At 36.2% G+C, this 17634-nt stretch overlaps 2 protein-coding genes across 3 annotated transcripts in view; both read left to right on the top strand.

Annotated features, from left to right (window-relative positions):
- gata4 (GATA binding protein 4) overlaps nucleotides 1-7146 on the top strand; it is a 9509-nt gene extending 2363 nt beyond the window's left edge. Inside the window, exons 2-6 of the mRNA XM_060883933.1 lie at nucleotides 3970-4136; nucleotides 4499-4624; nucleotides 4928-5009; nucleotides 5593-5723; nucleotides 5824-7146. Coding sequence (XP_060739916.1) covers nucleotides 3970-4136; nucleotides 4499-4624; nucleotides 4928-5009; nucleotides 5593-5723; nucleotides 5824-5937 — 620 coding nt within the window. The 3' untranslated portion in view covers nucleotides 5938-7146. The remainder of the gene's footprint in view (nucleotides 1-3969; nucleotides 4137-4498; nucleotides 4625-4927; nucleotides 5010-5592; nucleotides 5724-5823) is intronic.
- Nucleotides 7147-7564: 418 nt separating this feature from the next.
- Nucleotides 7565-17634, top strand: fdft1 (farnesyl-diphosphate farnesyltransferase 1). 2 transcript variants are annotated; one of them, XM_060883133.1, is made up of 8 exons: nucleotides 7565-7731; nucleotides 9878-9975; nucleotides 10921-11104; nucleotides 11315-11443; nucleotides 12004-12195; nucleotides 12687-12863; nucleotides 14194-14346; nucleotides 14848-17634. In XM_060883133.1, the coding sequence occupies exons 1-8, from the start codon at nucleotides 7633-7635 to the stop codon at nucleotides 15064-15066; spliced, it is 1251 nt and encodes a 416-aa protein (XP_060739116.1). In that variant the 5' UTR covers nucleotides 7565-7632; the 3' UTR covers nucleotides 15067-17634. The 2 variants fall into 2 exon arrangements, with proteins under 2 accessions (XP_060739116.1, XP_060739117.1); XM_060883134.1 differs by lacking the exon at nucleotides 7565-7731 and having other exon boundaries at nucleotides 9848-9975; nucleotides 10947-11104.

Here is a 17634-nt window from a genome sequence, read left to right as displayed (position 1 = left end):
GAAATTATGAAATATACTAAAACCTTTGTCAGTTATTCTTTCATCAGTAATACTCATGTAAAAGAAGAGAAGGGGACTAAGATGTCGTGCACGTGAATAATAGCTTAAATAACAATATAATAATAATAACATCGGATTAAATATTAGCCCTCTCTTATCTAATCAGACACTTCTGATGGTCCAGATTGATTGGATCACTGCTTTGTGGACTGTTTCTGGCTTATTGCTCTGGATGAGAACAGAAGAAGATGTCTTGCACTTCTATCAGTTTGCTATCTATCAGTGGGGAACAGCAGTGGACTTTGAACAGGCTAATAATGACCAAGTCAGCGCTAAGGAAATAATCATTTAAAAGACAAAATGGAGATGGGGCACATTTGGATTTATCTTGGTAGTAATTATTAAGTTCACCAGCAAAGCATTCAGTGTTGACCAGAATAATCTGTCTGTGAAGTCCATAAGATTGCTAAAATAAACATCAACACCATGAAGCCGACAAATATTTAATCCCTCAATGCGAGATGTTAGAAAAATACAACATTTTCAAGTCGTTATTAATATTAAAATCCTTAAGACGTCAAATTCATGAGTCAAACAGATGGAAAATATAAGGAAAACTAAGTATAAAAATAAGTCTATAAGTTTATAAATATAAATTTCAGCATTCCTGGAAGCAAGGGTTTGTCCAAGACATAATTGTAAAATATTTACCGTAAAAATTACAGTAATTTACTGGCAAAGAAATCTATTTTTAAGCATATTACTGGAAACACATTTTTATCTTGTAATGAAAATATTATTAAAATTATAAAATTAAAATCAAGCATTATTATTTGTCTGATTTAAAAAAAAAAAAAAAAGAATAAAATGTAAACCAAAAAATAAATAAAAAGAAAATCAAGACAGACAGAGCCGGGGTTTGAACACACAACCTAAGCTACTCAAAGAAGCAATACCTGAACCACCACAACAAGCGCAACTGGTGTGCAGTGATAGTGTGTTTTAATTAGTGAATACAATTAAACTCAAGGTCAACACAAAGAGAGATTTTAGCTGCCAAAAAGATGTTAGATATCCCACTATATATTGCTATTTATACAGTATATCCTGTAAACCAGTGCACTGTTGATGGCCTAATGGATTACAGTACGATCCTGTAAAATAATAAAACACCATTTTGCTGTAAAATAACTACTGTGGATTTATTTACAGTGTAGGCTAATGCATTAAATAATAAAATATGCATGTTACAGCTGATATTCCCTCAAAGCAAGCCAAGCTTTTAAATAATACCAGAATCAGTTGGTTTATTTCTGAGCAATGCCAGATACTGAATACTGACTACTGATTAAACTAAAAAAAAAAAACTACTCTGTCTAATTAGGCATGAGATATTTTCCGTCATGGAAAGCATACCTCGTTGCAGCAACTTTCGGTATTTTATATCTATAATCAATCAGGAAATGTAAATATTTTGACAGTTGTTAGTCTTGTCATTACTGTGCTTTGCGGGAATTCTGTAATTGCCTGGAGGGAGTGATGTGAACAACTCAAATATCAGTATTTCAGTGAGGCTGATTTACAAACAAAACCATCTGCATGTTTGTACTGTATATTTATATTTCCAGTATTTAGCAACTTGCATTTTATCTCATTTTATACAACTGAGAGTTAAGGGCCTTGCTCAGGGGCCCAACAGTGGCAGTAAGATGGACAGGGAAAGCAAACTTACAACCTTCCAAGTGGTAGTCCAGCACCTTTACCACTAGGCTACCACATCCCTACATGTGTATATGGTGAGAGGATGTACTGACGGACGTTGACAAAGTTCTTTTGTTTATTAGTGTTCTGCTTGTGTGTGCAATCTCAAGGTTAAAATTGTAGCAGTTCTGCTGAGAACCCTGGAAAAAGGCTGTGTCTGTGTCCAGTTCTGTAATATCCACATTCCTGAGAGAGAACCTGAGGTTATCCGAAACGTAGATTGAAGCGTTGACCAATTATTGACTTCGGTTTAGGTGCCCGATCTAGCCTCAGATTCCTTACAGATATTTCTGAAAAACTTTAACTCTGTTACCAACAATCATCCCACAGTCGAAGCTAATTACAGTTACGTACTTGGCTGAATTATTTTTTGCAGAAAATAGCAAAAGAAGTGTGCAGATGTGTGTTCCTAATAAAGTGGCAAATAAAAATATTTATTGTAGATGCAGTAAAAGTGAAATTTAAGTAAACTATTCTTTTTTTTTTACTTCATTCCAGTGCATTTATTATTCAACAACGATTAAACAAAAAAGAAATACTTTATTCCAAAATATTTATTCGTATTATAATATTATTAACCATTTATATGAAATAATTGACACAACATTATGCTTATTATATAATATGTCGCTTCCTTCTTTGATTTTAAATTGAGAAAAAATTCTAGGTTTTAAATGCACACTCTATGTTCAAGGATATTGTTTTTTCCATGTCATATTAAATTACTTTCGCTCTAAAGGTTAAGAAAAATATGGGGAAAAATAACGTAAAAGAACTGATAACGTAATAGTTAATTATATACAGTAATTTCCTTACTGAATATTATGAATGTACCTTATTTTACAGAAGCAAAGTGACTCACTTTTATAACACATATATACTCTTAAACATATATATATATATATATAAGAGAGAGTCTTTTATCAATTTCAGGAAGTGAATTGCTATAAATTGCATTAGTTTGACACCAGTTTAAATTTCTTTCAATGCATAGCCACAATAATGAAATAAAGACAGAGATAAAATGTTTTCTCTTATTTCCACATGTCCACACTGATCAGATCCTTCAGCATGGTGGTTAAGGAGCTCGGTCAGGCACTTTGTGTTGTTTCCATTAATAAAGATTAGCTCAATTTTTTGCGCTCTATATACAGAAGAGATTTTTGTTATCAAAAGAGGAGCTGTCTCAAGCTGAGAAAAAACAGAACCTCATCACCAGATGCCTAGGGATAAACCATGAGAAATGACCCCTCCTGCTGGTCAAAACACCCAACAGTCTTTGGTGGATTGAAGAAATGGTGGATCGTAGAGATGCCATGAAGTGTTTTATTAAATCCTTAAATCCTATGTGCGTTTTAAGTGAACGACATTCACTTAAGATGAAATTAAGGAAAATTTTATATAACACTACACGGTTCTTTTCATTGTTGTAAAGTGAATGTCTTCAAAAATTTAAAAACATCAAAATAAATAACCTGTTACCAAAATACATATCTTAAACACCAATAATTTTAAAAATTATTCACCTAGTTGTTATTTCCCTAGCTAGGTTTGTTTGGGTATTAACCATTAGCGCTAACTCGATAGCAAATATAAAGATATATAGTTAGCCAACTATATTTACCAGTGCTAAGATGAAATAAAAATCTTTATATGACACTGCACTGAACAAAAAAAAGTGAACGTCTGATTTCAGTCTAAGTGGATTTATTTTTTTGTTTTGATTTGTTTTTTGATAGCTAACCATTATCAGCTCTCCAGCTATTATTTCTCCAGCTAGCTGTGTTGATATTTAAGAAGTTAGCAAACTGAATGCTAGTCATGCTAACATCTAACAAGCTAGCTGGTAAATAATAGATCTATGTGTAGCTAGCTAACCCGATATATGCAGCATTACAGCATACGTTACACAACAAACTACAGAAGCAGTTTATTTTATATTTAAAGATGAAATTCACTCTGCATAGAAGCACGTCTAGGCTAACTGTGCTTGGATACTATTAGTATATAAAGTTCAATAATATAAAAAAAAAAAAAAACAGCAACTCATATCTGTTTTTAAAATGTTATAATACTCCAAGAAAGACACATTACTATAGAGAAACGGCACAACAATTTCAGGATACGTCGTTCCAAAATTCTCTCTCTTACTGGTTTGAGCTTGTGAATCATCTAAACGTTTTCTTTCTCTGTCTCGTTGTCTTTTAGATCTGTTCGATGATTTCGCAGAAGGCCGAGAGTGTGTGAACTGTGGGGCCATGTCCACTCCTTTGTGGCGGCGAGACGGGACTGGTCATTACCTGTGTAATGCATGTGGACTCTACCATAAAATGAATGGCATTAACAGGCCGCTGATCAAACCGCAGAGACGACTCGTGAGTCAAATGAAGCGAATAACTGTGAAATTTGCATGAGTGATGTTCTTATATACCTTACCCATATGTGCTACTGGATAAGCAGCTGAAAGAATTTCATATTATAGAAATAACAACAAAGGATATAATATGATTACGGCTATAGAAGCATATGGTAAATGATATAGCACTGTATACTATGTTAACAAATAGAATTTAATAGGTTTTTTAAGTATTGTGGTGACTGCTGGATATTTTGTAATAATATTTAGCCAAGAATTAAATATCAAATCTATTAAGGCCAGAAGTTAATATTATGAGGTCACTAAAATAAATTAAATAAGATTTCTTTTCTGAATTTTTTCTTATACCTTCCTACTCAGTCTGCTTCCAGAAGAGTCGGTCTGTCCTGTACTAACTGCCACACCACAACCACCACTCTGTGGAGAAGAAATGCAGAAGGAGAGCCTGTGTGTAATGCCTGTGGACTCTACATGAAACTACATGGGGTAAGAGACAGAGCAACAATCATCTACAAACTATAGCATGATGACAGACTATAAAATCCAAAATAACTAGACTTTTGATTTAGCTCCTGCCAGCACAAGGAGACCCAAAGACAAAAGATGGATGTTTACCACTTAGGACAATATAAAATACCAAGTCATTAAACAAAAGCTTATTATGAATGCAATACTATTTCAATAATCGGAATAATATCAATTTCTATCATTTCTATCAGGTTAAAAAAGATCTTTGAAAGACATTAATATAGGTGTGCATGGATTAAACATTTTTTTTTCTCCACACAGGTTCCTCGTCCTCTCGCCATGAAAAAGGAAGGTATTCAGACCCGCAAGCGCAAACCCAAAAACCTCAACAAGCCAAAGTCTGGTATGTGTTACACTGTGGTTCTCAAAGCAGGTGGTGGTGATAAACACCCCAGGGGTCAGTGTAGCGTAGTCAAGGGGTCTACGATTTTTTTGTTTTTACTTTTTTACTATATATACACTGGGGTCCAAATGCCCGGAATTCTTTTATTATTATTTTTAATATTCTTTGAATGTTCGAGATGATGTACATTTTTTAGGTGAGTTTTATCCCTTTCATTGAAGTTGGTGTTAAAACAACACCCTGAACCTAATAAACTCTGAAAGTCATGCAAATAATTCTAAGAATATTATATATACTTATAAAATTATAAAAATTTCTCTAATGCTGATTTTCTTCATAATCACATGTGCACTTTCATAAGGACCGGTCACTAGTAAAGTCTAATAATTAAACTTTAATATGAATAAATTTCTTTGTATACAGCTTGATAAATAAGGATTATGAATAGAGTAGTTGAATAATATTCCTAAAATAAATTTGTAGGAGGTTTGTGGATGTTCTAACAGACACATGAGAATGAAACAAATAAATCATTAAAGAAAACTGAACAAATAATAAAGAATTTTGACATGTTGATTGACAGGAACACCTGGGAATGATGGCCATCCCCCTTCTAATGCAGCCAGCACTGGCGGCAATGTAGTAGAACCCCGCTCAATCAAGACTGAGCCGGACACGCTCACTCACTATTCTCATCATAACCTACATACACAGGTGAGAACACAAGATCTTCATGTAGGTTTTGTTTAGTCTATCAGACAAGTGTAGGTTTGAGGTCGAGTACTCATAATAACTGCTGGTGTTTTCTATCTAGATCTCATACATGGCAGGCCAAAGTGGGGCTTCATCGCTGAAGCTTTCTTCAGGAGCCCATAGTGTAGCACCCAGCTCCAAAAACGAGCCTTGGAACAGCCTGATCCTCACATGAACCTGCTGTCGATCAGTCAGACGTTGCAGTGTGGGTCAGAACTAATACCAAACTAGGGATGGCAAACCAAAAAGAAACCACCTAATACACGTCAAACACAACCATGACACAGTGGAAAATAACGTGGAAGTCAGAAAGCAAGCAGAAAGAAGCCTAATCAGGCAAAACAAGGATCAGTGACGCATTATGTCTGATACCTGAGACCAGCGTACAGGAACGTAACCTGGACAAAATCATTTACTCACAGACTGCTGGAATTATTCCACTTATTCAGTGTCTTCAGTATTTATAATATGACAACTAAAAACCCCATGTGCCTTTATTTCTTTCCTTCATAAGTGTTGTAATACTGAAAACCTCTTTGTGTTTACTACTAGCTTTCATTATACATAAAAAAGTACACTCCCTGTCCAAGAATCATAAGAAAATAATCTGATCCATAAGAGAATTCTCTAAAAGAGGACATATAAAGCACTCCTCTATCCTGTTTGAGTTACAGTTTGACTCCAGAATAAGCAACAACTATTAATACTGTGAATTTATCTTGTGAAGTAGTTATTTAATATGAAGTAATACACCTAATGTGACAATGAGAGGCCTGTCATTTCATTTCCTTGAATTGCCAAATAAAAGTAAGTAAAAAGAAAAAAATACAAGACCAAGATTTCAGTGTCACAATTCTTCCAGAACCAACATTTATCTTTCAATAATTAACATAAAATAATGTTCATTAATGTGCACAGCAAATTCTTCACTTTAATTTGTTTTTTTTTTCTCATCATTTTAAGAAAAACACCTAATATTTATTGACTTGAAGCAAACAGGGTTGAGTCTTTCTTTATGTTCATAGGTAGCCTGTAGCACTGGGTCCCAAAATGTAGGTCAGCGTAGATGTAGATGAGGATCCACGTAATACTTTAGTGTTAATTTTTTTTTTTTTAAATATTATTCAACTGTGAGAAAAATGTTCTGCTCGTGAATTTTTTTTATTTTGTTTTGTTTTTGCAATATATAAAAATGTATGTATGCTGTACGTATGCTGTATGTATTGACACCTTATTATGGTTAACCTCAATGTGTTTTACAAGGACATTGTAAAAGGACAAATATTAAGAGCTGTAACATTGCATTGAACTTTCTGTCAGATTTTTGTTTTTCTCAGAGTAGCTGATCATTCAGAGGAACTTAATTAAATCGCTAAGAATCAAACGAGACTCTTTGGTGGCTTTTTATTATTTTTTTTTATTATTAAGTCTAAAAGAAAATGATTTGAGAATATATTACACAGGAAAGAAATGTATTCGATGTATAATGTATGTATAGTATTTAATACTTTTTGAATAAAACAACTCTAATCATATCCATGCATGCAAACACCGACAGATAAGCTATCCATACATTGTTTTGATAATAATATTTAAGGATCAACTTGATTTAGGTCACAGCCAATCAGAGCTTTGCTCGACTCTAAAGCCAGTACACGCTTTGAGAGGCGGGGCATCACACCAGCCGATCTGAACGCCTATTGGCTACTCGATTCTGAGCCCATGACACGAAACCAATCACAAACCTCAGTTGATCTGACGTTTCATGCGCATTTAAAGCTTACCAGAATAAACAAAAAAAAGACGTGAAAAGCCGGTGCACACGCTCTCACCGCATGTTAAGCTGAAACATTAATAATAAATAAAAAAAATGGATATTCTCAAGTCTTTAGGACATCCGGAGGAAATATACAACCTGTTCAAATTCAAAATGGGAGGCTGTAGGACTGTGATGCCCAAACTGGATTATGTGAGTAATTATTTCTCCTTCTGTAACTTTGCTATTAAGCATAAAATGTTATGTATACGCTTGTTTTACAGAACATGTTGTCCTGTGGAATTGGATACTAACATATTCACTAATGTTCAGTTTGGGATTAAGGAAAGATGTGCATTTATTCCTAAATTAGCTTTTTTCAGCAACAGAATAATGTTTTTATCTTGTGAAAGGTTTCATTTGGCAAATCAATAGCATTACATTTCTTGTAATGAGATTTGTAGGATTACTGTGTGTGTGTGTATGCGCGCGCGTGCGTGTGTCTGTGTGCGTGTGTGTGCGCGCGCGCGTGCGTGTATGTATGTATATATGTGTGTGTGCGTGTGTGTATGTATGTATATATATGTGTATGTGCGCGCGCGTGTGCGTGTTTGCGCTTGTGTGTATGTATATGTGTGTGTCTGTGTGTGTTTGCGCGTGTGTGTGTATGTATATGTGTATGTGTTTGTGTGTATGTGTGTGTCTGTGGTGCGCATGCTTGACAGCTCTTATAAAACAGTTGTGTTTGCATGCATGACAATGCGTTACAGAGATAAAAAAAAAAATACATAAATTTATATGTGAACACAAATAAACTATACTGTGTCCAAAGGTTTGTGTACACTTGTTCATCACACCTATATATGCATGTCAGACATGCCATTCCAAACTTGCTCATTCAGCCACAAAATCATTAGTCAGATTGAAGAGGCCTGGTGCCCAGTGAGGTGTTTAGCTTGGTTGAGGTTAGAGATCTGTGCAGGGATCTGCTACATCATGTCTTCATGGAGCTTGCTTGTCTATAGGAGAACTGTAATGGTGAAAGGCTTGGGCTTTTTAGTTCCAGTTTAGAGAAAATGTAAAGCTACTGTACATCATACAAATGCATCATATTCAGTGGCGGTGGTGGCTCAAGCAGTTAATGAGGATTAGGGTTCAAGCACCAGCACTGCCAAGCTGCCATTGTTGGGCCCTTGAAGCTCTCTGCTCCAGGGTGATGTACCATGGCTGACCCTGTGCTCTGACCCCAACCTCCAAAGTTGAGATATGCGAGGAAAGAATTTGTATGTATATGTGACAGAATAAAACCTTCTTCTTCTATACAAATGCATATGACGTACTGTGTGATGGTCAGGTGTCCGTGAACATTTGGCCATATAGTGTATCTGTGTATACACATCATAAGAGACGTTGTCCTTGCTCACATACAGTATTCTACAAGGGGGTAGTATACAGTATGTACATGTCTTCGGGGACCTGTTGAGTAAGGTATATTTTGATGCTATACTATAATAAATGGCCAGAGTAAAAAGCACTACATAGACTATTACTAATGAAAATCTCGGCTCTTTTCTGTGAGTCGGAGCAATCAACTCAACTCTTCTGTAGGAGCCGATTCTTTTGGATCCCAAACGATTCGTTGCTAATTTTTTTTAATACAAACAGGTTAAAGGCGTCTGTCTTTGCTTACAATTGAATCCTATTTTATATTTAACTTTATCAAAACAAAATAAGCGTTTTACACACACACACACACACGTCTTATCTTTCTAACCAGATGTGGCATTTTTCTGAAGAACTTGGGTGTTACTAGTATTCCCTAGATACCATCTGGTCACAGTTACACTGTATGCGTTTCAAAGCATTAAAGATTTTGTTAATTCACAATACTGAACATTCAGCAGGATTTGTTGGTGAGTCGACTCCAGCATAAAGAGTCGACTCATTCGTAAACGACACATCACTGCTAACGTCCCCCCCCCCCCAAAAAAAAATAATAACTGAAAGTGGGCGGGGGTGAAAGTTGCATTAAAGTGTCAGCTCGAGTTACAGCTGTTTACTTATATATCGTGCGTCCTTTCGACGTTTCGACTCCAGCACCTTGTCCGCATGCTATGACTCCTACAAACACTTGACTCCTATATATATGGCGGGGGTTTGTTGTAAGAGCACGGCGCCGTTCTCTGTGTTTAAGCGCACGCTGTCGGTGCGCAACACGGCCTCAGCTCCGCGCTCTGCTCCGGTGGGCTGCGGGAGACGAGGCGCTCAGGAGGGCTGTGCGTTACTCGCCCGCCCGCTGCACCACTACACCACCGGCCTTCACCGATATCCAACGCATTTGTTTTGCTCTTCTGTCCAGGAGTCCATGAGCGAGAGTTTGAGGGCGTGTTATGTTTACCTGAACCAAACGAGCAGGAGCTTCGCGGCTGTGATTCAGGCCCTTGACGGAGACCTGCGGTAAGAGAAATACACCAACTTGCAAAAGTGTCCTACCTCAAGTAAACAAGTGTAATTTTTGAGATTTGATGGAGGTGGGATTCGAACTCATAACCTTCTGATCGGTAGCCCAATAACTTAACCACTTGGCTACTACATGCTGCGCTTTTCTTGATTGTCTTTGCATTCTATTTATACACAGTATTATTATTGTTTTTGTCTGCATGAGGATTAATGATATATAATACATGATTGCATATATGATTGCATGCATGAATGTGGAATGTTTTGGTTTTTTTGCATGTTTGCATGATTGCTAGAGTCACTTCCTGTTGTTAGGACAATCATTTCAATCAGGAATTCCTTTGTCGCTTTTTACTCAAAAAGAGGATATTTTTTGAACTCCAGGAAAACATGTGGGTCTGTCTCAGCACAATCTGGGCCAATACCTAACTTTTACTCAATTAAGGCATGAATTGTCGATGCTAATGTATTTGTTTATTTATGATTATTTATTTGTTTAGTAAAGTAAAAGTATTTTCCTTTTATGTCTAACTCAAACTCTCAAAGTTCTGAACCCAAAATAAAAGAGTAATAATTAGACTTCAATATTTGGTGGTAATCTTTCAAAGGTGTAATTTGATTGGACACTTTGTCAGATTGTTATCACTGATGAGCTGCAGTCTGAATATACAGCCTGGGCTTGGAGGAAATCAGCCGTAGCCTCACTTTTTCATATCTTCGTATTTTTGTTGTGACTTTTCATCATGGTTCCACAAATGTTTAAAAGGATTCATTCATGAAACAATATCTTCTAATCTCTAATGTCCAGGATTCAGTATATGCCTATTTGTGCCAGTTTATGGTTAATCGGATAAGCACTGTAATAGGAATAGTCTGAATTACTCTGATTCTCTCTCTTTCTTTCTCTTTCTCTCTCTCTCTCTCCATCTCTCTTTCCATTAGTCATGCAGTGTGTATATTCTATTTAGTTCTTCGAGCCCTGGACACGGTTGAGGATGATATGAGCATTCCTTTGGACAAAAAAGTCCCTCTCCTGCATCATTTCCACACTTTCCTCTACCAACCAGATTGGTGTTTTATGGAGAGCAACGAGAAAGACCGACAAGTTCTTGAAGATTTTCCCTCGGTAATACACAAAGAAACGAAGACAAGAAACAGTCTATAAGTTGTTTATTATTATTCAGAAACCAGACACCATTTGTGAGGGTGTTTAAAATAAAACTCTACTAGTTTAGTCGCTAGTGTCTGATGGTGTCTTGAAGTATAGAAATTTTAAACTTTAAATTGTAAACATTTTTCCTTTTTTGTTACATGATCATGTGTTCACTTTGTGCAGATTTCAGTTGAGTTCAGGAACCTGGCGCAGGAATATCAGGATGTCATTTCAGACATTTGCCTCCGAATGGGGGTCGGGATGGCTGAATTCCTTGAGAAGAAAGTCGGCTCGATGCAGGAATGGGATACGGTAACTTATTTTTTTTGTAATGTACACAGACAGCACATTTATAACCATGTGTTTGTGAAATTAAACTGAAGTGAAAGTAGAGCTAATGTGTCAGAATCTTACTCAATTAAAAGAGGAAGTTTTTAGCCAGAAATGCTTTTGAAAGTATGAAGAAAAAAACGAAAAGCTACAAAGTTTGCCGACAATTTCATCTAAACAGAAATATTCTGTGGATATCATGTGCCGTATTTACCGTGAGCTAGAAATTGACCTGCCTCTGGAAATGACGCTAGGCTAATCTAGCATTAGCAAGCATATCAGGATAACTTAAACATAGCCAGTTAATGTCAGCTAATTAGCAAAACCATCTGTACCTCATTAATTAATTTATTTTCTTCTTTTTTTTTAATTATTATTAGTTAAAATGTTCAAGCTTGTATAAATATGGGGAAATAAATGATTGTAATGAAGTACAATGATATAAAAAGTGTTTACTCTTTTCTCATGGCAGTGAGAATGCCTGAACCTTTCGTATAAGTTTATCGAGTCATAACGTTTCACACATAATGTTTTCTCTGCAGTATTGTCACTACGTGGCTGGTCTGGTAGGTGTCGGTCTGTCTCGACTTTTCTCCGCATCCCTGCTGGAGGACCCCGAGGTAGGTCGGGATACAGAGCTGGCCAACTCTATGGGCCTCTTTTTACAGAAGACTAACATTATCAGAGATTACCTGGAGGACCAGCAGGAAGGACGATCCTTCTGGCCTGAGGAGGTAAGTCTGGTCACGTAGGTTAAGTTAGGTCATATCGCCTTCCATTAAAGTTAGGATTTTGTTATGAAATTAATGAACATAATGATTTTTTTTTTTGTGTGAGATTGGTTTGTCATTTAAGATCTTTCCTATGAATTCTGTTATTGTTTATACAGTTTTTTGTTTGTTTGTTTGTTACAATGGCAGAGTGATGTATAGTATAGCTACGAATTAACTTCAGGTTAGGAGGCTACAGTACAGTTATGATGCATAGTGCTGCCTTTAATACGTCGCTCAAAGTTGTCCACTACGTAGGTGTTTGAGTGTTAAGTTTGAGACGGTTAAGGCTTCTGACTGCTATTCTAAAAGGACTATTAAAAGGTTTCTGAACGCAGAGTGAATTCTTCAGCCACATGAAAGTAATGTTATGGCAACAGTGATGGTTATCTCTTAGCGATAACTTACCATGTTGTTTGTAGTTTGCAACTGTAGTCTATGTGTGTACACAACAGGCTTGGAGTCAGTTTGCCTCTCGTCTGGAAGACTTTTCTCAACCGCAGCACCTGAGCTCAGCTCTGTCCTGCCTTAACATGTTAGTGACGGACGCCCTGCGCCATGTTCCCGACGTCATTGCTTACCTTTCACGCCTCCGCAACCAGAGTGTCTTCAACTTCTGCGCCATCCCACAGGTGGGTCTTGAGTTTGCTAAACATACTGTAAGATGCGTCCCAAATGACATACTACACACTTCAACTATACACTATGTACTTTACCGTCTAATGTATGAATTTTAGAAGGGTAGTATAAGTGTGTTTTTACTAACTGGGACTATAAACCATTTCCCAGAAAATGGATAATGACGTCAAACGCACATAGCATACAGTGAATGTTTTAAAATTTTGAAAAAACATATCACACCTCTTCTTCTACTTTGGGATTTTCCTGTTAGGGGCCACCAGAGAATCATCTGTTTCCACCTTGCTCTATCCTCGGCATCCTCTACTCTTGCACCAATTACCTTCATGACCTCTTTCAAATATCCATATATCTACTCTTTGGCCTTCCTCTTGACCTCTTACCTGGGAGCTCCATCTCCCACATCCTTCTACCAATATAACAATCTCCCTCCTCTGTACATGTTTAAACCATCTCAATCAAGCCTCTCTGACCTTGTCCCCAAAGCAGCCAACCTGAGCTGTCCCTGTGACATGCTCGTTCCTAATCCTGTCCATCCTTTTCTCTCCAAAAGAGAACCTCAAGATCCTCATCTCTACTACCTCCATCTCTGCCTCATGGCTTTTCCTCACTGCTACAGTCTCTAACCCATATAGTGTAGCTGTTCTCACTACTGTCTTGTACACATTTCCTTTGCAAAACACATATCACACTATGTGGGCTGATTTAAAAGTCATTTGTAAGACCTCATGTTCACCAGAGTGTCGTCGACCATTTTGAAATTTTTGTTCTCACCCAGCTTCACTTGGTAGCCTTGTCTCTGCTAAGTAAGCAAAGATGCAAATGTTGAGTTGAGTGCATGAAGTCTCCAACATTCTACACTTCTATTTTGTAGGTTGAATAAGTTCATCATCCAGGTACTTAAAGTGCAATTCTTCTTCCTTTTGTTGGAATTTTTAGTGTGAACTCACTTCTCACACTATTTATACAACAAAATACATACATGTGGTAGTTAAGTGGTTAAGGTGTTGTACTACTTATGGGAAGGTTGTGAGTTTGAGCGAGGCCCTTAACTCTCAATTGCTAAATTGTATAAAAAAATTCAAGTCATGTAAGGCATCTGCCAAATGCCGTAAATGATTAGTGTCTAAGTATGTGATTTGTGACCTGAGTCTCTCTTTATTTTTTTAAATGATCAGACCAGAATATCAGAGAAGAAAATAATTGTCATTGTACTTAGAATTCCAGTTGGAATGTGGGAAGGGATTTGGGAAATGATCCCTTCGCACGTGATTGTAATTCATCTTGAACACAACAAACAATGTAATGTATCTCTGTCACCAGGTGATGGCAATAGCGACTCTCTCTGCCTGCTACAACAACCCCCTGGTGTTTCAGGGGGTGGTGAAGATCAGGAAGGGGCAGGCTGTCACTCTGATGATGGAGGCCACCAATATGCAAGCTGTAAAAAGCATGATCGCACAGTACAGCCAAGAGGTGAGGCCTTTATACAGTGTACACATATTTCTATCCACACTACTGGTTATATATTTATGCCTTTAAATAATGAAAGTGAGGAAGAGTTTCAAATGTTTATTAGGAATAGATCAACTTTTTCTAAACTTACTATTAAATCAATAATCCTTTTTTTTTTTGTCTGAAAGTTTAGCCAAGTTTACATAAATTTGCATTGAGGAATGTCAGTTCAGTTATATTTGTATATCAGGGTGCAGATCCATAGATCCGTAACGGGCAAGCTAGAGGCAACGGTAGCCAGGAAAAACTCCCTGAGACAACATGAATGTGATAAAGCAATGTAGAAGGAATTGTATTCTAATTATTTTAATTTAATTCTCTGGTAGAAATCCACAGTAACGAGGTTTCTCACTGCCGTCACCTTTCTCCACTGACTTGCCCAATAAGGATACATTCCCACCACCTGCTTTTCTTGTCCTTTTAATTCTAATCAAATTTAAACCTCCTTCTATCTCCTCACAGATCCTGCAGAAAGTGTCACACTCTGATCCATCACGGGCTAACACTCTGTGCATACTCGGAGTCATCGAGGAAAAGACTCTTTCCAAGGCAGCGTTGCCTTCCCGTGCTCACAATTTCTCGCACGTTTATCTTTCTGCTGCTACCATTTTGGCGTTTTTCAGCTGGCAGTATCTGAACGCCACTCAGTCTCCAAGCAGCGCTGACATGCAGGGACGCTGAGTCGTGTCCTGTATCCCAAACGCTCTTCACCCCCCCCAAACCAAGCCAACAGACACATCAGAGACTGTTAGTAACGTAGAAAATATTTTCATGTCCTTATCACAGTGACTTCACGGTGACTTTTTCTGCATAACAGCATTTGTATACACAATAACCCAGTCTCATGTTCTCTTAATGTATGTTTGTTCATATAAATTACCTTTTGGCATTATTTTTGGTATTCCATATTAATGTCTATGTAGTGTTATATATTGCTCATGCTTCTATGTGTCATTTTAATGACCAAGCAAAGCACCTGGAAGACAGATTCACACCCAACTGAGAAAAATACAGTTAAAATAAACACATTTTCGTTTTCCCTCAATTAAGTTAAAGACAGACTTCCTGTGTTTTAAAATACCTCATACACCAATATATATTTTCAAACATTAGCTGGCTAGCTAGCTTCAATGTGTTGTTTTTGTTTTGTTTTTCTTTAAATGGCTAGCTTTGTTTGTCCAGTTTTTGGCCATTTTTGTGTAGAAATTGTTGCCTAATGCTAACAAGTTTTCTCTGAGGGATTTCACTTTGGGGGAAATATCTTCCTAATGTTTTTTTTTTTTTGGGTTTTTTGTTATTTGTAACAATGTTAGGGATCATGTTAGCTAGTAACTCTTGTTTGTGGATAATCTCTTAATACTAGTTAGATTTGATTGTGGATTATTGTTTGATTTGATTGTGGATTGGCAAGTTTAGAGATTTTTTTCACTAATCTTAACTCGTTACTTTTATGTGAAAATACATGCTAGCTAGCAAAGGTAACAACAAAGGTTGAATATAATCAGTTTTACTGGGGAATATATTCACAATGCCTGCAAACTGTGGGATTTTCACGTGTATTAGCTAGTTACTTATGTGTGGAAAATTCTCCTAATGGATATTCTGTTTATGCTAGCTAGCTTTGTGGATTTTGCTCATGTTTCCACTCTTGTAGATATTATCCATATACTAGCTTTCTTAGTTTGGGGATTTTCACAAATCATAGCTAGTTAATTTTGTGTAGAAAAAACTCGCTTAATGCTTGCTACCTTGGTCTGGGGACAAATGTAACATTAACAAATGTTACCTATTCAGTTTTGTTGGAAGATATGTTCTTAATACTTGCTAGGTGTGTGGGGTGATTTTTCACTCATATTAGCTAACTACATTTGTGTGGAAATATTCTCCTAAGGCAAGCTAGCTTTGGATTTCTTTCATCTAAGCTAGTTAGTTTTGTTTAAAGATATTCTCTCAGTGCTATTTAGTTCTGTTTGCGAATTTTTGTTGATTTTAGCTAGTTAGATTTGTTTAGGGGCATTCTGTTCCTGACAGCGAGTTTCAGGATAAGGGTGAATGTTGCCTGGGTAGTTTTGTTTGGTATTTACCTAAAGCTTGCTTGGGATATTTTGCTAAAGATATCTAGATTTGTCTTGATAACATCATTAATTCTAACTAGTTACCTTGGTTTAGGAATATTTGTTACAGGATTTTTACTCATTTCAGCTAGTTTGATTTGTTTGGAGATATTCTCCTAATGCTAGCCAGCTACTGTTTGCAAATCAAGCCTGGTTTGTTTGAAGATAAATATTGTTTAAAGCTAAATTAATGAGATCATGTTCATTTAAAATATCTGAGTTTCAGTTTCTATTCTGTCACTGACAATTTTCTTTCATCGCTTAAAAAATTTGCACAAATTGAAAAATGATGTAATTGCATTCTATATGAATGTGTTCTACCCAAATGTCTATTTTAAATGGGTATATTATGCTTTTGCAGCATATACTGAGTGTTGCTCATGGTTTTATAGTATAATTATATATACATATTTTTTTTTAGGAACCAATAAATTACAGTATATGTCTGAGATAGATCATAGCAGTGTCTGGCTTTATTCACAACAAAGCTTTAATGAGGACAATTTTAAGGTTCGTACTATATGTTGTACATAAGCAAATGTAAAGAATTATATATAATTTTTGTAATAATGAACTTTGATTTAGCATAAATTGGAAAGAAAATGAAAGGGGAAAAAGCTCTGAGATTTATTTATTTTTTGTAGCAATCTAATATGTAGTTGCTTTGAATAATGTGACCATTTAAACAGAAACAAAAAGCTAGTCTTTTTAATTCCAAAAATAATTTTCAATTGGGATGAACATTTTCTATTTTTTGTAATTATCTTGTGATTACAAGATGAATATTCTGATGAAACGTACACCCATTTTGAGGATTTGTGCCACAAAGCCATAAATATGGTTCTAATGCAGTTGAATCTGTCAGCTGAAACATTTTTGTTTCATAATTTTATAAATAAAAAAATCTGTGTTTTTCATTTTAATCGTGTTTTGGACAAAATATCTACTGTCCCATGTGTTCAACACCAAGTCATATCTCAGGACATGGCCTGTATCATAAATAAAGGCCTGTACTCCCTGGATGATGAAAAGTGATTACTATTTTCAGAAGAATCAGACCTTTGCAAGACTGTGTACTTTATTTCTTTATTGTGGTAATAAACTACTGATCAAATAAAGCATGGAAAGTTATAAA

This window comes from Tachysurus vachellii, chromosome 12, assembly GCF_030014155.1.
Source record: "Tachysurus vachellii isolate PV-2020 chromosome 12, HZAU_Pvac_v1, whole genome shotgun sequence".
NCBI classification, from domain to species: Eukaryota; Metazoa; Chordata; class Actinopteri; order Siluriformes; family Bagridae; genus Tachysurus; species Tachysurus vachellii.
This window is presented reverse-complemented; position numbering and strand designations above follow the sequence as displayed.